This window comes from Vitis vinifera, chromosome 5 (genome assembly GCF_030704535.1).
Source record: "Vitis vinifera cultivar Pinot Noir 40024 chromosome 5, ASM3070453v1".
NCBI lineage: Eukaryota > Viridiplantae > Streptophyta > Magnoliopsida > Vitales > Vitaceae > Vitis > Vitis vinifera.
The window spans coordinates 4573981-4593175 of NC_081809.1; the positions used below are offsets into that span (position 1 = coordinate 4573981).

Below are 19195 nucleotides of genomic sequence, written 5' to 3' on the forward strand. Positions count from 1 at the left end.
GGTAAATGTATTAATTTGATAAATAAGAATAAATTTTAAGTTTATTTATTTAAATAATTTTAATATTTAAAGTGAATAAATTTTAAATTAATAACTTAAAAATAATTTAACTTAAAATCAATTTAAATTATTAAATAATAACTCTTAAGTTTTACAAAGCAATCATATAAACAAAACATGCATAAATATAAATGTAATACGATTTCTAAATCAATGATACAACTCTTTCTTATCAATATTAATGGACGGGAGAAATTATTATTATTATTATTATTATTAAAAAAGTGTCTAATTTATTATTATTATTATTTATGATTACAATTAATTACATTTTGGACACTCCAAAAAAATTTATTTTCAAAAAGGAATCAAAAGGAAAAGAACCTGGTAATCACAAAGGGCAAAGAAGCACTTGTTAGTTGTTACAAGTGTCCAAACCCGAACCGGACGTATGAAAAGAAAAGCGGTTGACGCGCCTGAATACCTCTAACAGCGAGTCCAGAGTGCAGACGAAGGAAGAACAAGCGGTGGGTGCACGCGCCTAAGGTTGCCTTTATGATTTATCCTGTTGACGTACCCACTCAAAACAATTGGGGATAGAGGGGGACGATAGAGGTGGGGAGAGAGAGCAATTGTTTTGGAATTGGCGAAAAGGAAAAGGGTTAGGTGAAAATTGTTGATGGGTTCAAAAACGTGAAGCAAAACCGAGGGCCAAATCGAAATCTGGCTAACCTTGAGGGGTTGAGGTTTCGCCTGTCCTTCAAGCAATCATCATCGGATTACATAGACGGCGACGAGGAGTGCAGGCCGTGGCGTCGCAGGCTTTCCATGGCCTTCTCATGGCTCTCTTTTCTCAGGATCACCTTCCTCCTCCTCCTTATTGCCGCCATCGCCGTCGCTTGTTTCACTCTCCCTGTTGAAAAGGTTCGGTTTTCTCCTCTGGGTCTATTTCCTTTTCATTTTTTCATCATTTAATGCGTCCTTTTTTTTTTCTTTCCCTTTTTAGGGTTTTGATGTACTTTTTAAAAGTGGGTTTGTTGTCTGGGTTTCGATTCGGTGGTTTGTTTAATTTGTTGTGCCATTTTGGTTGGCATTTTGAGTCACTGGTGCTTGCTTCTTGCTGATTGAATTCATTGGTAGGTGATTCTTCAAATGTTAGGTTGGCTTGTGAGGCGGGTTGTTGAATTTGTGAGAGATATTACGCTTATGTGTGTAAAATCGCATTGGCATTTGGTCATTTGGTATGAGATCATAAAAAACAAACTATAAAGTGAATTGAAACAGACGTAAGACTTCAAATGTGGGAGTCTCGTGTTAGTCTAAAAGGACGTTAAATGGAAGTGCTGGCTAGAGTTGATGTGAATGTGAGGTAAGAGGGCCACTGGGTAGGAGATGCAATTATAATACTAAATTCTTCCAGTTGATGGCTAATTGGAGAAGGACAAGAATTTCCGGGGATGAATTTGACAATGTAGACATAATTTCAGAAGATTGTTTTATGTTGCAACTCTTTTTCAAGTTTTAGAGTTGTAAGAGGCAAAGAGAAAAATGCAAAAATTGATTCAAGTAGGGGAAGTGCTCCAGGGTTGGATGCCATTAGCATCCTCTCCCCACACGCTTCTCTCATCAGAGTTGAACTTCTGAAAGTGTTTTGTTGAAATTCATTATAACAGTATTGCAAACTCCACTTCTACTATGTGGAACCTAAGAACGATGAGATCCTCGTTCTTTTGGATTTCTTCTTCTTTTTTTTAGGTAAAACAAAAGTGTAAATAAAAAAGGAAGTGCTTATAGAGTGCCCAAGATACCCAGGAAGCATATAACGGTCACCTAAAGTCTCATCCATAAGAATAAGGGGGCTACTAAAAGGAATGCCCGTTCTCAATAAGAACCCAACCAATCAACAAAGCTAATTGAAGACAAAGGACCATCATCTATAAGCATATTGGTCCAAGATCAAAGATTACAAACAAAAGAGTGTTTTAGCCTTTGGGAGGAATGCTCCTCGTTTTCAAATGCTTTTCTATTCCTTTCTCTTGGATTTTTAGGCCTAGCAGATTGGCAAACAGTTTACGTAGTTATGTGCAGATTCTTCTTTCCCCCAAAATTTTGAGGGTGTAGTTTTCACTCTTGAAAGGGCTTAAGGTAGTGTTTCCCCTAGTTTCACCTAGCCACTGATAGAGGTAGATTAAGGCCATTTTAACTTATGCATAGATGGTTACATGGGAGCATATTTAAATGCTCTTCATGTATGAGATTATGGGCTTGGTGAACTCTGGGAAGGTGTTGGGTCTCCAGGATTCACAGGTGTGTTAACTTTTTCATTAATGGAGGAGCTTCAATCTGGTAACTTTAGAGTGTACTTTTATCCTGCTTGGGTAGCCTGTGGTATCTGGTTGCTTTCTTAGAATGGGTTTGTAGGGGTGGATTGATGTTGACTTGTTTTATGTTCAATCTCTCTTCTCTCTCTTTACCCCTCTCCCTCTCCCTTTCCCCCTCAAGACAGCTAACCTTCTCTCTCTTTTTTTTTCTTCTTAGTATTATAATTTTACATTTTAAAAAAACTTTGGTGCAGTGGGACATTTCTTTCTTCTTTTCTCGATCTCAATGATATCTCACCTAGGTTTGACAATGTAATATTTTGCAAATTATTCTTTCCTTCTGATGGGGGATGCCATATAACCACAAACTAAGGACGATCCTACCAATCCTGCTTCTTGTTGTTTTAATGAGGTCTGCCTTTTAACCTTCATTAATAGAATGTTGATAGAGTTTTGATTTTAATTGTAATGCCTCTTTTTCTTGCAATTACTGTTCAAAATCTATTTGTTCCTTCAAACTTTGAATCCGTTTCTATACATATGGGCCTGTTCTAGCACCTACCAAATTTAAAATTTCACTTGGATGACTGCTCGACATAAGATAAGAATAGGAGATGTGTTAAAAAAAATAAATATATCTAAATCTCCTTCACCTAATATATGCTTTATGTGTAAGAGGGCAAAGGGAATTGCTTGAGCATCTCTTTCTGTACTGGAGATTCTTATTCAGAGGGAATGATTCTTCCTCAAATTGTTGGACGTTCGTTAGGCACCTTTGAGAGGACTTGCTTTTCCTGTGCTACGTTTTCTCCAGTATTGAAGGTTCATTGAGTTAGTTGGATTGTGAAGAGCACTGTGGTGGCTATCATATGGATTATTTGGAGATAGGGAATAAGCAAACTTTTTAAGTGAGTGCATATGCTAGTTTCATAATTCTTTTGGGGTTTCATCATTCCCATTTTATAAATTGATTGGAGGGCAAGCTGTGTTTTGCTTACCAAGCTCCTTCAAGCAAGTGTGGTAAGTTTAACTTTGATGTTTGCTTGGGTGGTGGGGAACATAGTCAACTAGCATCGTTAGCTTTTTAGGGGGTTTGTGTTCTGCCATTTTACTCACTTTGCAAAAGCCTTTTAAGTAAACTTCCAGCATTTATTAGGATAAAAAAAGGGTAGCAAACAAGCCCTTGAAATCACATGGAAGAAATGATATTTGTGGGCATATTTGTATCTCAATCAAGATTCTGTTGAAGTCCCAATTTTAATTTTTCTTTTTTCGAATACAGCCTAGTGTAACTCAATGTCTTTTGCATCAGACTATCACCATTTACATTGATACTTAAGAATGTATTGGGAAGTTTCTTCTGTTATGATTCTTTTTCTTTTTCTTTGTTTTTTTTTTCCATGAATATTTTTTTCCAATCATGTAGATAAATTGAATATTTTGGGATTAATCATAGTATCATTGCTGACAATGATGTTTATGTTTTTTTTTTCTGAATTTCAATTTTGAAAATTTTATACCTTCATTGTGATACATTGCTGAAAAGAATTGCTTGTTACAGATTCTGAAGGACTTCTTATTATGGATTGAGCAAGATCTTGGACCTTGGGGTCCGCTTGCGCTGTAAGTGAGTTGCAGTATTTTTTTGTTCACTAATTTACCTTGTAGCAAATCCTTGTGTTTAACCCATCTTTTATATGTTGTGAAAGTTTTGTTTCGTTTCGTTTTTTTTTTTTTTTTCATCATTGTTGTGAGAATGGTTTAAGTGCAGTTGCTTCTTATTGATGGAACATGTTAAAAGGTAGTTTGTCAAAGTATGTGATGGCATCTGAATGAGCCTTTCCTTTTTACTTCACACCTTGTATGACTTTATTTGACATAGGTATGGTAATCCAAGTTTAAACTCTTTGTAATCTGGTTTGATGAACTGAAGAGGACAGCTGATGTGTATAGGAGCTATACGTGTGTTAAAAAAAATTGAAAGCAATGATAAAGTGATATTTTCATCTTTTAAATTGTAAACTCTAAATTCTCTACTTTTTTAATGACACATGACTATCGAAGATAAGTTCATTTGAAGCACATGCATGCATGGATAACTACCATCCCATATAAGAAATGCATGGAGCACAACTATAATGCTCTTCCTCTGTCTAGAGAATTTTGATGTTTGACCACCTGCATTTGCATCTGCTGATCATAATATGAAGGCAGCCTTATAATGTGTTTCATTTACACTATTGTGTAAATCCTGAAGGCTGATTCTTTTTTTTTTCAACCTCCTTTTTAGGGTACTCCTTATTTCTTAATACAATATATGGGAAAAAAATAATTTTAATAATCTAGTAAAAAGGCTATCTTACTTGTATTTTGCACAGATGTTGCAGTTTTAGGCTTCTTTGAGTTGATGAGAAAATGGACATTCAAAAAACACAGCACCAACTCATTCAGAAATCTTTGCTTTAATTAAAGAGGAGATGAGTTAAATAATGTTATCTATACATTTGCACTTTATCATGGGATCTCCTTCAGATGTGGATAACATTGTGCGTTTAACTCTATTGTTATCAGAGAAAACTGAGTGCACTTTGGAATGTTGAAGGATCAAAACAAGAATCCTTGGAAAAATTAATCCTTTGACTCTTAGAGTGCTGAAGTTGCTGCGTCAGACATTTGAACCAAATTAGTATGAGATACTTGGATGATGTCTGTTATGGGGTTTTTATCCAATAGACACATCTCACTGAGGGAGTAACATAGTCTGAGTGCGTTAGGTATTTCTCTGGATATTTCTTAAGGTGGTCCTATGTCACATTTTCCTTTCCTACATCATATTTTCCTTATGGGAAATGAATTGTTTGGAAAAATATGGGAGGAAAACAAACAGGGAGGCAGAGATTTCCCAAAGCACAAGGTGGGGAAAAAAGGGGAAAAATCAATGCTCAAAAGGAAAACAAAGAGCAAGTGCAACCCAAGAAAATCAAATCTCCAAATGTCACCTTGAATTATGCACGGATATTTTCTTCAAGTTTAACATTTGGAGAAGCAGGAAATCTGCACAAGTTCCCCTCAAATATAGAGGTGTTGCCAAGGACCTCCATGGTCATATCTAAACCATTTGATGATTATTTATTTATTTTGATAGGCAAATGAAAAGCAATATATAAAAAGCTCCAAAAAATCCATTTGATGGTTGTAAACACCTGTTCTCTAGATTCCTTTGGACTGAACTAGATTTCAAACGCTGTTGTAATTGCAACATCTCATCCAATGCACTTAGGGAAAGAGAAAAGTATCCTTTAGATTTGGTCCTGACTAGACATTGATATTCCCAATCTAGTGAGCACCAATGTTAGATGCTGGTGTAAAAACTTCATTTCACACCATGATGGGGAAGAAGAAAATCAAGATCCTTGACAATCAAACTATTGCTATTAGTGTTATGCTACCTTCTTGAGTCCATGTAGCATAAGTCTGGCTGTTATGATATCTTTCTTATTAATACATCATTTATATGGGTGCCAACACACACACACACACACACACACACACATATGCATGCATACCCTTTTTTCTGGGAAAATAGAGCTATTTTTATTTCCACACTACATGCCATTTATTAAATTGCAGAAGAGCTGCTGTCTTACACTATTACAGAGCTGTATTTTTCCTAAGTTTAAAGAACTTCTTTATATCTATCATACCAATATTTTGGCAATAGCCAATAGATTCTGGGCAGCAGCTTGGTTATCTACACACTTGTTTAATATTTTTAGCATTACCTTTTTATTCTTTATTATATACTTCTTTTGGAAATTTTGCAGGGCTGTTGCTTACATTCCTCTGACAGTCCTGGCAGTTCCAGCTTCAGTACTTACTGTAAGCATTAAAAATCCATTTCTAATGCTTTTAGATCCTGGTTACCGCTTTTTGTTTCATAAATAAGTGCTCATTTTGCAAAGTTCTAGTTTGTAGCTGCTCCAACATTCATTTTGCATTCCTTGGTTTAAATGGTCTCCACTATTCCACTTTTGAAACATCAAGTCCATGTTCTCAATTCTTGGCACTTTTTTTTTTAAAACACAAGTTAATCACTACGACATGGCTTAAAAATGTTACAGAAATTTATATTGTTTATTGAAGATTATAACCTAAGAAAATCATGGTGTTAAAGCATATTTCTGCCTACCAATGCCATCAAAGTCGAGCAAGATAGTAAGAGAGGAACCTAAATGCTTCTTCTTGATGCTATTCTGCAGAAACTGTGAGCAAGTTTCAGCCATTAGTAATACAAAGCAAAAACTTAAAATATCTACAGTGCAGGTGGTGCATTGGCAAGTGCTCATCTTTACTAGCCTAGAACCTTAAGCTACTGAATTGTTGCAAATTGCATATCTGGAATGCGAAATATACATACATGAGTGAATTCAAACGTTCTCTTGATACACTATTACATAGGTTTTGCTTGGTAGATTTTGTTCTTTTGGACCATATCTTTTTTTTTTTTTTTTGATAAGTAAACAAGATATGCATTAGAAAAGGCTAAACGCCACAAAGCATACAGGGAGTATACAAGACGGCTACAGCCTCAAAAAGAAAAAAAAGGACAAAAAAGAACTACCTCCCCTTAAATGGAAGCTATCCACTCTAAAAATCCTATAAGGGAGAAAGACTCCTCACCTAAATACACTTTGACCCAATTCTATAAGTTACAGACAAAAAAAATCTTTAATTTCTGAATATTCAACGCACCCCCCCTAAAGGCTAACCTGTTCCTCTCCTTCCAAACCGTCCAAAAAATACACAACGAAATGGATTTCCAAATCTTTTTCCTTTTCTTCCCTACAAATGAACCCCTCCAGGAGATTAAAACCTCCTTTACAGTTTCTGGGAGGACCCACTTAACATCTATTAACCTAAAAATAATATCCTATAGAGTTCTAGTCACTATACAGTGTAAAAGAATATAATTTACATTCTCTTCTTCACAACCACACAAAAAGCAACAATTTGGGAGTTGCACCCCTCTTATCTGGAGTCTGTCCAGAGTGAGCACCTTCCCCCACGTAGCCTCCCAAGCAAAAAAACAAACTTTAGTTGGCACCCTATCCACCCATATTCTCCTTGCGGGAAACACTGTGGCATTAGGCTTGTCCAGCAGCTTGTAAGCTTCCTTGACCCTAAAAAGACCATTTCTTCCCTGCCTCCACATAATTGAATTATCCTCCAGGGAAGGCCTATGTCCCCTCAAGGTATGGAGCAAATCCCCAACCATATCCAACTCCTAATCATTGAAGTCCCTCACAAAAACAAAATTCCAATCTCCTTGGCCCGAATCTTGGTCCCACATCTCCTCAATCGTAGCGTCCCTATGTGCAGCGAGGAGAAAAAGATGATTGAAGCATTGGGACAACGGAGCGTCAGTGCACCAACTATCTTTCCAAAATTTGATTTTGGAACCCTTCCCAACTAGAAAAGCCAAATTTTCCCAGCACCATTCAGATTCTTTCATAATCTCCTTCCAGACCCCTACTCCAGCCGCCCCACTAGCCTTCTTTGACCTCCATCCATAATCCTCTTGCACCATATCTTTTTAAGCTTCTATTATGTCTGCGACTGAAGATGCTTGACTGCATGGTACTAAGGAAACAAGAAGTCATCTGCATGTCCAGCTTCCCATATCTCAAATCAACTGGTTACCAATAAGATGAGTTTTTGTTTGTCATTTTCTATGAATTGATCTGAAGCATCCATATTCCAACTGTGTGTACTCTTAACTCTTTCTTTAGCAATCCTTGACAATAGCCATGAATGATATCTTCCTCTATTTTTAGTATTTTTTCCTTCTCAAGTTTTTTGATTCTTCCCTGATTATAGTTTGATATTGGATGTGGCAATTTACATGTGACCCTTACTGAGAAATGCTTTATCTGAGAAGATTGCATCCTGCCCTCCCAATTAAAGCTTCAATTAATGTTGTATCTGCTTTCTATCTTCCAGCTTGGTGGTGGCTATCTTTTTGGGTTGCCTGTGGGCTTTGTTGCCGATTCAATTGGTGCCACTGTTGGTGCAGGTGCTGCATTTCTTCTTGGCAGAACGGTAAGTTTCTGACAATGTATGATGGAGTGTATTTTCTGTTGTTCTGTGCAATGTGTATGCAACAGTATAGAGAACCCAATATTATTTTTTTTTGATAGATAAACACACGGAAATATATTAAAAAGGGGCATAAAGGCGACCCAGAGTATACAGGGAGTATACAAGCATCACCTACAAAAAGAACCAGAAACAAAAAGGACAAACCCTTACCAGCCCTCAACAAGAACCCACCCAGTCCACAAAATTAAACAAGGAAAAGGGGCCTTCAACTATGGAAGAATTAGCCCAAGATAAGAGATTACACATGAAGGAATTTTTCAATCTTTGAATTGATAGGACTTCATTTTCAAAAACTATCCTATTTCTTTCCTTCCAAACCGTCCAAAATAAGCAAAGAGGAGCTGCCCTCCAAACCTTGCTACGCTTCTTATCCTTTAAAGGAGCAAGCCAACCTAAAAGAGTGTCTCTAACCGAAAAAGGGGTAACCCAATTAACACCAAATAAGGAGAACAAGAGATCCCACAAGACCTTCGCCTTAGGACAGTGAATAAGGATGTGATTTATCGTCTCTTCTTCATCACAACACAAGGGGCACCTGTTAGCTAATTTCCAGCCCCTCCTCTTTAGTTGGTCTTGGGTGAGCACCTTCCCCCAAGAGGCTTCCCAAGCAAAAAAGCCCACCTTGGAAGGAACAAACGAACTCCAAATAATTCTCCAAGGAAACGGGACTGCACTGCTGTGGTCAAGAGAGTTGAAACAGGATTTTACAGAGAAGTTCCCATCCTTCGTCTCCTTCCACGCCATCCTATCCTCCAAATCAGCATTCAGCCTTTTTCCTTGAATGATCAGAAGGAAACTCTCCACCTCCTCCACCTCCCAATCATTGAAAGGTCTAAGGAAGCGGGGATTCCACCCACCCACTTCCCCCATAGAGTCCCAACAGTCCGCAACCTTCGCGTCTTTAGAAACCGCTAAATCAAACAAGGAGGGGTAGGCCTCACAAAGAGGGGTGTTCCCGCACCATTTATCTTTCCAAAACCTCACCCTCTTACCATCCCCCACCGAAAAAGAAACATTGTTGAGCAACAACAACCCTTCCTTGCTGATTTCTTTCCAAAGCCCCACCCCATAGCCCTCCCTACCCCCGCAAGTGCACCAACCTCCACTACCAACCCCAAACTTCGTTCCAATTATAAGCTTCCAATAGGAATCCCTTTCGACCGCAAACCGCCAACTCCATTTGCACAAAAGGGCCCTATTGAGAATAGTGAGGTCTCTAATCCCCAACCCACCCTTCTTTTTATGAGAACAAACAATACCCCATTTTATTAGGTGGGGCTTCTTCTCCAACGCACCCCCTCCCCAAAGGAAATCCCTTTGAATTTTCTCAAGGCTTAATTTAACCACTTTTGGCATACGCATTAAGGACATGAGGTAGGTTGGTATGCTTGCCAAAGTGCTCCGAATAAGGGTGATTCTTCCACCCTTGGAAATGAATTGCCTCTTCCATAAGGCTAGCCTCTTGCGCATCCTCTCTTCCATTCCGTCCCAAACCATCACCGACTTATGCGAAGCACCCAAAGGGAGCCCCAAATAGGTAGAAGGAAGAGAGCCCACTTTGCAGCCCAGTTCAGCCGCTAGAAGTTCAGCGTTCTCCACTCTTCCCACCGGCAAAATTTCACTTTTGTTCAGATTAATGCGCAATCCAGAGATGGCTTCAAACCACAAGAGCAGTCAACTTAAAAAGGCCAATTGCTCTTGGGAATCCTCGCAGAAGACCAGCGTGTCATCAGCGAACAGCAGGTGTGAGACTCGAATTTCTGCTCCTTCCCTTCCCCTTATGCTGCAACCTGAAAGGTAACCCCCTCTCACAGCCCTATTAATGAGGCTAGTCAAAGCCTCCATTCCTAAAACAAAAAGGTAAGGGGAAAGGGGGTCCCCTTGCCTTAACCCCCTAGTGCTGCGGAAAAAACCGGTTGGAGAACCGTTGATCAGAACAGAGAACGACGCAGTGGATAAACACCATTTGATCCACCCAGCCCATTTCTCCCCAAAGCCCATTTTTTTCATCACTGACAGCAAAAAATCCCAATTGATACGATCGTAGGCCTTCTCTAAATCCAATTTGCATAAAACCCCACTTTCCTTCCTTTTCATCAGTGAGTCTATAACCTCATTGGCTATTAACGCTGCATCTAGGATCTGCCTACCTTCAACAAATGCATTTTGGGTAGTAGACACCACTTTTCCCACAACCTTTTTCAATCTATTGGCTAGGACCTTTGCAAGCAGCTTGTAGAGGCTTCCCACCAAACTGATGGGTCTAAAATCGGTCAAGTCTTCAGCCCCGCCCTTTTTTGGGATTAAGACAAGGAAGGTGGTGTTCAGACTTCGAACAAACTTTCCCCTTTCAAAAAAATCTTTGAAAAATCCCATAATTTCGTCTTTGACGAAGTCCCAGCAGAAATGCCAGAAGGCTAGGGTAAACCCATCCGGGCCAGGGGCTTTGTCCCCATTCAACTCTGAAAGAGCCAGGAATACCTCCTCCGCAGTGAACATTAGCTCCAGCCTAGCTGCCTCCTCTACCCCAATGCTGTCAAACTCCAGATTGTTCACACTAGGGCGCCAGCCACCTGGATCCGATAAAAGAGACTGAAAGGCCCTCACCACACCCCTTTGAATCTCCTGCTCTTCAGACAGCCAGTTGCCATTGACTTTAATTTTCTTCAGGCAATTCTTCCTTCTGTTGGAATTTGCCATCTTGTGAAAAAGTCCCGTGTTCTTGTCACCTTCCTTCAGCCAAGTCTGTCTTGACTTTTGTCTCCACGAAATCTCCTCCATAAGCACCCATTTCTTGAAATCCTCCTTAGCCTCCTTTCTCGCTTCTAACTCCCAGTCATTTAAAACTCTTAGCTGCTCCTGAATATCCCAATGAGACACCTTGTCCAATGCCAGCCTCTTGTTCACTTCAATTCTGTCGAAAACTTCCGAATTCCACTCCTTCAGCTTAATTTTTAAAGCCTTTAATTTTTCTGTCAGGATAAAACTGTAGGACCCATTATAATTGAATCCTTGCCACCAGCCTTTTAACAAATCCTTAAACCCTAGAGAACCCAATATTATTAATATCTTATTATCTGTTAACACTCCTCCAGTCTTCACTACTTGAGAAGTGATTGAGAAATAGGATCTTGCCAAATTGTATACAGCATCATACGGTATATGCCTTCATGACCAATCACTAGTATTCATAGCTTCTGTTGCTGCTCATTGTTTCTCTAATATTCTTATCATTACTTCTTTGATGATATTTTTCTTCTTATAAACCCTTTATAATGTTCTTTTATTAAATTTTTCTATCTTGTATATATCTGTATATGTGTCTTATTCTGGTATTTCTATGTAGATTGGGAGGTCATATGTTATCTCCAAGTTAAAGGATTATCCTCAATTCCGGGCAGTTGCCATTGCAATTCAGAGATCTGGCTTTAAGGTTTGTATAACTTATATCTGATCTGCAGAAACTGAGTTATGTTCTTGACCAGTGCATCTACTTGATCTGATTGTTCCAATTTTCATTTTGTATCTTATCCAAAAGAGGATAAAGTTTGTCCTGGTTCATAGTGTCAAAACTGATAAAAAGCTTGAGGATTCTGACTCTCTGAGTGTACTTCCTAAAGAGGGTGGGCAGTGGATTACTTATATTATAGAACTATTTCTAAGAGCAACAAAATGTTGCATAGATGGAAAAGTATGCAGCTTTAAGTCCTTTGAGAACATAGTGGCCAATTGGGTAACAAGTATGGGGATTCATTACAATGAAATTATTGGTTCAACCGCAAATCTATTTAATATTAATAGTGTACCGAAGTTAGGTAGCACTATGGATTGAGTGTCACTCGATCTATTGAAATTTGCAAGTTCCATGGGGTATATATATACACACACACCCATACCTACATACATTTATATATATTTTGATAGGTATACCTACATAAATATATATACACACACAAAGGAATTTAATTGAAAAGGGGCTGAAGAGAAGGGGGCACAGCCTAGGTACACTGGAGGCATAAACAAGGCCTATCAGGGCTGAACACAACCCCACAAAAAACTCAGTGAGGATTCAAACAATCTACGGAGCCTAACAAATACATAGGATCCACATCTGAAGACTCCTCTAATGTTGTGTGTATATGCATAAATTATCCTTTACTTTGTGCACCAATATATATTTGAAAAATTCACCTCATTTAAATGTAAGAGACTGTAGAAGTATCAGCCATTTTGCAAGATCAAGCTGACAAATTGCTATCAGGTAGTGTTGTCTATCGAGCATTTTTATGAAGATCTTAGTTTGTATCAAAATGATCCATAGCTGCTTAGGAGTTTCTCATGTTCTCTTCTGGGTACCTTCCTAGGTTGCAGGTAGGCTGTCTATGTGCTAGGCCATTTATTATTTAGCTCGGTGGTCACTTTCTGTAGTGATCTCTAGTCAATAGAGTGCCTGACCATCTCTGCCTGAATCATATCTAACTGATTGTTTTCACCCAGTGGTACCCATATATCCACACACAGGTGGTCTGGATTAACATTGTACTCTCTGGTTAAAAGGCTAATAAGACAATAAATTGTTGTCCTTAGATTCTTATACACTGGCTGAAAGACCAATTAATATTATGCTTTTTGCTTGAAAGGGCTGTTAATGTAAGAACCTCTAGCTTATAGTGGCATGCTATTTTAGTTGCTATCTACATTTATGCTTTATCTCACCCTCTTCTAAGAAATCTGTGTCTCATTCAACAGATTGTTTTGCTGCTTCGGCTTGTTCCCTTACTTCCTTTTAACATGCTGAATTACCTCCTGTCTGTGACTCCAGTTCCAGTATGGGAGTACATGCTGGCTTCCTGGTTGGGAATGATGGTATCTTCTCCACCCTTGAACTGAAGATTCTTAGTGATGTTGTGCCAATGATTTAATCCTTTTTCATATTATCATAAATCTTAGGTGTTACATAGATTTGATTATCATTATTCCTTAATTTTTTTTTCAATGTGTGTGTGTGTGTGGATCAACTCACACTTGGAATTGAACTTAGTATTCTTACATTACTTATTGACCTTGCTGATAACCCTATTTTTTTAAACCCATCGTTGGATTAGACTCCCTCGCATGTCATGCGCACATGATGCCACATTAATAGGATATTAGTAGCCTGGATTTGAACTACATCCGAAATTGGATTTCTTATTTTGCCTATTGTTGGATATCATTCCTCACACTTTTATCTCATGAATGAATGTCACCTTTATTATATATTAGCAGCACCCGAATCCAGTTTTCTTTTCATTATATAATAAATGAAACAGTACCATATGGATGAGATAGCTCCCATTCTCCATTCAACTTGATCGTTGTCAAATATGAAGGGGACATCTTATACAAAGGTATGCTTTGTGGTGTGAACCCAAGAAGAAGTTTTCGAGGGTTGTAAGAATAAGAAGTTGACACTATAAACACATGTTAATGCATGCACGCATTCACAGACTTCAATGGACACACAGAAACACATGGTAATACACACTCAATTCACGTGCATGCTTCAATGCAAGTTTACTTACCTCATGTGGCAAGGTGGTCTTCCCTTCCATTGAGCTCTTTGCTAAAACCCACCCTGAACCCTGCAATGTAACCACTGATCTGAGTCTTTTAGGTGTAAATTACTCTAGTAAAGTAAACTTTCCATGGTTAGAATAATTTTGCCACAAAAATGTTGGCATTTTTTAGCTTTATTACTTGAATTTGGCATCAACAGTGCCTCAAAAGAAAAAAAAAAGGCCAGAGCTGTGTGCATAGATCAGCAAATATGCTGCAAGGCTTCATATTAATTTAGCATATACCACCACTTCCACTTATAATAGTAAATCTAGAAAATGTCTGCTTGCACCAGGCAGTAAACATGAAGGTACTTTTGTGGGTTTGTCCCTTTCAGACCAGTGCAATTCCTCTTGATATCTTGATATTTAAAAAAAGAAAAACGAAAAAAGAAGAAAATATCTGGACCAAACATCACAATTGCACATTAGTTTCTGCCCTTGTATGGTTTCAAAAATGGAATGTATTACAAGTATCATCTGTCTTTGTTTGGTTTAGTTGTCTTTATTATTGGAGTGCCTATTGAATTGAATTCCCAGGCTATGCATGCATATCCTCCAAGAGTTGTTTAAATGATCCAATTTTGATGGTATGTTGATGTGCCCACTCTGTTACCGTTGCAGCCAATAACACTTGCTCTAGTATACATTGGAACCACTCTCAAGGATCTTTCTGATGTGACACATGGATGGCATGAGTTTTCAACTTCTCGTTGGGTAAGAGAATCTAATTCTTTTTTCCTGTTTAGATTTTCTAAATCTTTTTAAATTATTGAACTAATCCCAAAGACCTGATATGATAAAATTGAACTTGTTACATTGTTCTAAAGGTACATTTGAACAGTTTCATCTTTCTGTTATTGATGTCAGCAAGTTGCTTGACACTTGCCTTGGCCCAGTTTCTGAGCACCTCTATTCTAAAGGTGCATGAACTTGGAATCATGGTTTTATTTTTCCATGATGGGTGTAAGGCCTCAGGAAGGAATATGTTGTTTTTTTGGCTGATTTAAGCTAGGGATTTATGGATGCTCACATTTATCTTCTTCTCATCTTCTATTCTGATATTTGCTTTGTCCTTTATTGTGGATGCAGATATTTATAGGGTTGGGCCTTGTGATATCTGGTAAGTTGCAATTTAGTATGCATGATTCGCATGCACATGCACGGACAAGTAGAGATGAAAACTTAGGAAGGCTGCTTGGTAAAAGCTTAGGAATATACCTTCATCGGCTTAATAATCACATCATACCTATGTTTACAGAAGCTTAGGTTCTGTTTGGGAAATGTTCTTGAAAACGGTTTTCTAACTTCAAAAATAGATTTGATAAATTTTTTAATGAAAATAATTTTTTGAGAATTTGTTTTTAAAACATGTTTTTTTAGAACAAATTTGTTGTGTTTTCAAGGTTTTTTTGGTGGAGTATGTTGAGAAACAATTGAAAATATGGGGAATATTTTTGGGAATGTTTACATTGTATATAAATACACAATACCTTCATTTCAGAATTGAGTTAAAAATTTGTTTCTGAAAACAAGTGAGACCTGTTTTTAAGAGTTGTTCTCAAAAACCATTTTTTGAAACTCTGCCAAATAGGCTCTTAATTTCACATTTTAAAGAGAAAAGAATCAATTCAATATTGGTCACAACATTTGCTTCTAGAGCAATTTGGTTTGGGAAAATAATGCTTCTCAACTATGTTACATGGGTTTGGGTACGAGTGTCAAGTGTGGGTGCGTGTCCAAGTGTCTAATTCTTCACATTTCAAATTTTGGCTGAAAATGATCATGAATGAAAATTAGATATGACATAAGAAAAGGGAAAAATAACTTCAAAAGTCTATGAGAAGCAAAAAATCAACATATCCCTGTTAAGAAAATTCTCTCTTTTCTCTTTTGTCCTTATTCTTTAGAAAATAATAAAATTAAAAATAGGGAAATTGGAAGCAAACCTCGCCCACACCCATGTGTAGACACCTGGTATTTTGAGTGAAGTTAAAGAGTCTGGGTATCACAGGTTCAAGGAATTTATGATCACCTCCTTGTAACATCCCAGTATCACCAAAGAAGATAATGGATGTAATGGAGGAATATGAGTCAGAATATTAACCAGAATAAAGTTTGATAGACTCTACCACAAAACTTGAAGGCAAGGAATAGATTAGAATGATCCAAAGTTGTGTAGTTCATGCATTTGAGTGATGTAATTCAGATTTCTAATTTGTTTTCTTTTCTTGGCTTTGTTTGCAGTGATTCTAATGGTTTGTGTTACTAAAGTTGCCAAGGCTGCTTTGGAAAAAGCTTTGGCTGAAAACGAGGATATAGATGGCATTGTAGCTGCCCCGCAGTTACCCATTGTATCTAATCCATCATTGGATCTCCAGCAGCCTCTAGTTGTCAAGATAGACCCCACTCAAGACAATCAAGAAAAATGAAATACACGTCCTGTAAATTCTTCCCCTACCTTCTTCAAAAGACTCCTTGTCCCTTTTTTCTTTTTTTACTTTAGCAACTGTCTGCAGCACTTGGTGCTTTCCATTTTTATCCATTTAGTCTCATCTTCTCTCATTACGAATTGTTTTGGACAGAAATGTAAGATTATATGGGTAAGAATGTGTTTTAATTGTATTTGTTCCATTGGAAATCAGTAAAATATTTGAAAAAATTAATGAAATTGTTGTTTTTTGAAACCATCTTGCTTCAGATATGATTGTGTTTTGGTTCTTTCAGGGAGCTTTCTTTTACCGTTGTTTTTCTCTTCTAAGAAGTCTTTACCCTTCCTTGGCTGCATTCCTCCGGTCCTCCCTTTGTTAATCAATTTTTGTATTGTTGCTTGGGAAACTAGAAAAGAAGTGTGGAATTGTTATCCTAAGCCTGTAATCTGTATGTTGTTAAACCATCTCCTTGGATACTCACCTAAAAATTGTATGGTGTTAATTAAAATAAAGTGTCTTATTGGGTATGCCCGCCTGAAAACTAAGGTAAAGTAAATTGCTTAACTTTAAAATGCATACATTGAAATGTGGGGAAGTACTTGTAACATCATTGGTGATTCATGGTAGCAAATTAATGTGAGTCCCCATGAGGAGCACTCAAGTTGATATTTTTCTGGATCATCTGAGAAAATTCTAAGAGAATTAATGTGAGTCCCCATCCTTAATCCATTTGCCATTTGATATCTATGAGAAAATTCCCTTCTAAGACGACCAAATAGCCAGATCAGATGGTGCTTCTGAGTGGATCAGTCCCATTCATTTGGCTTTTTCCCAGCTTCCTCAAGGGTGGCTTAACCACCGTCACCAACCCCAACCAACACTCTTCCCCGCCTGGCTATTTGGATGTTTCTAATCAGGCTCCTGTCACAATTGAATATTGCAGTTACAGTCATCAACAAGATGGTGGTGTTGAGATTTACCAAAAGTTGTGGATACAAGATGCTGGATATTAAAATTCCTGCTGGGTAAAAAAGTTTGTTCCAACTTCCAGAGACTCCGAACAGGAGTATATGAAAAGCATGAAATTCTAATGATGAAAGGTGAAGCAACATCATATGCGGCCTCATCATGAATCTTTGAATTCATGGTGGGTGCTTTGGCTTCTTTTTCTTCTTTTTCCTTGCTCAACACACAAAAGAAAAACCAGTCCCTGCCATTCCATTCATTTTCCATGTACTATATAGTAGCTTTCCCGCTGCCTTGTTCTCAAAATTGGGTCTTGAGGACCCTACCAATATCTGGGGAAAAGATCATGCATATCTATTCATGGATTAACCATCTTTTTATAACACAATGGGCGTGAGAATTCCCACGCCTAAGGTGACCAGAGGCATTCCAAGACCATAGAAGAAATGCCAGGGGGGTTGGGGATATTTCCGCTTGGGAGTTGCTTTTATGGATGTCGTGACCATACGCATGCCTCGGGACTTGGCACCAGGATCTGGAACCTCAGTGACAGGCCCTTGGAGCTGCAGATAAGGGTGGGATCAATATTGAAGAAGGGTCACATACTGAAGCCAGGTGCCTCAAAGAGACTGAAATGCAAGAGCATTTACAAGGCTCACATGCCCGGTAGGGGTGGCAGCAATGGCGGAATGAACAGCCTGCTTTACTACTACGACGAGACTTGCCACCCTTACGTTTGGATACACGACAGCGTGGGCGATTTCACACGGATGGTCAAGCAGCAGTACATCAGTCTGGAGGACCTGAGAGATTGCTCCGAGATCAGAATTTTCAGAGACCATCAGAGGGGCTGCATATCGGTTCGCAAGAAACCAAGGCCTGACTTTTGCTGAATCTCTCTTTGCTCCCTTTCGTTGTAAGTTTAGACCACATGATATGAAGAAGCATTGATCAGGATAATGTTGCTTTGTAATCCATATGCTTTCTTTTTTTTTTTTTTTTTGGAAACTGTGTGATTCAAGGCTTGAGGTGTAAGTGTTAATCTCTATGTACCAAGGGATTTTACAGAATCAAATTGGTGCAGTTGTTGGATCCAGTTTTTATCTGTTTTCCATAGAATTTATTCCCAAAATCTGGAGAAGTAATATTTGTTGAGAGAATCGAACAAGAAGTGAAAGAAAGTTCCAAGAAAGATCCTCCAAATCAATTCAAGGCTTAGGCAACAAGCAAGCGCTTTAGAAGCTTGACGTATTCAACACGGGATGCTGCCATAGGAGTCTCCATGAATTCAACACGGTTAATTTAGTCAGTGGAAGATGGGTTGTAACCCCATTTGATACGTCACCAATACATCATATTGAGTTACTGATTGTAAATCAATTTTAGAAAGTTGAAAAATCAATGGCAATAGCACTGTAGATATATTTGATTGATAATCTTCCTAAAAATCATTAGGAAAACATTGTTAGATTATGTTTTGCACTGTTTTTCCTCTTTTTAGTGGAAATATTTTTAGAAGAAACATTTTAGAATATGTTTTATAGTGTTTTTCCTCATAAATATTTTTAATGGGAATGTTTTCTTTTAAAGCGTTTTTAAGAGAATTATTTATATAACAATTCGCATTCAAAAACACTCAATGGTGTAGATATTGTTGATTTTGTATTCAAAAGAGTTTTACAACTTTAAAACGTGTTTATAAGGTTAAAAAGAATTTATG

General features: G+C 37.9%; 2 protein-coding genes across 2 annotated transcripts; both read left to right on the forward strand.

Annotated features, from left to right (window-relative positions):
- The first annotated feature begins 389 nt into the window (after positions 1–389).
- Positions 390–16764, forward strand: LOC100242671 (uncharacterized). The gene is made up of 9 exons (XM_002280291.4): positions 390–924; positions 3883–3944; positions 6146–6200; positions 8322–8420; positions 11827–11913; positions 13230–13346; positions 14702–14794; positions 15170–15200; positions 16325–16764. Exons 1-9 carry the CDS (start codon positions 829–831, stop codon positions 16507–16509), a joined length of 825 nt encoding a protein of 274 aa, XP_002280327.1. The 5' UTR covers positions 390–828; the 3' UTR covers positions 16510–16764.
- Positions 16765–17217: 453 nt separating this feature from the next.
- Positions 17218–18571, forward strand: LOC104879247 (uncharacterized). Its single transcript, XM_010651559.3, has one exon. The coding sequence runs from the start codon at positions 17922–17924 to the stop codon at positions 18366–18368; it is 447 nt and encodes a 148-aa protein (XP_010649861.1). The 5' UTR covers positions 17218–17921; the 3' UTR covers positions 18369–18571.
- Positions 18572–19195: the final 624 nt, after the last annotated feature.

Excerpts from the sequence above, each read along its gene's own strand:
- LOC100242671 (XM_002280291.4), top strand. The coding sequence starts at position 829 with ATGGCCTTCTCATGGCTCTCTTTTCTCAGGATCACCTTCCTCCTCCTC. Across the intron at positions 925-3,882 it reads TCACTCTCCCTGTTGAAAAG|ATTCTGAAGGACTTCTTATT; the intron begins GTTCGGTTTTCT and ends TGCTTGTTACAG. Across the intron at positions 13,347-14,701 it reads CTTCCTGGTTGGGAATGATG|CCAATAACACTTGCTCTAGT; the intron begins GTATCTTCTCCA and ends TTACCGTTGCAG.
- LOC104879247 (XM_010651559.3), top strand. The coding sequence starts at position 17,922 with ATGCCAGGGGGGTTGGGGATATTTCCGCTTGGGAGTTGCTTTTATGGA.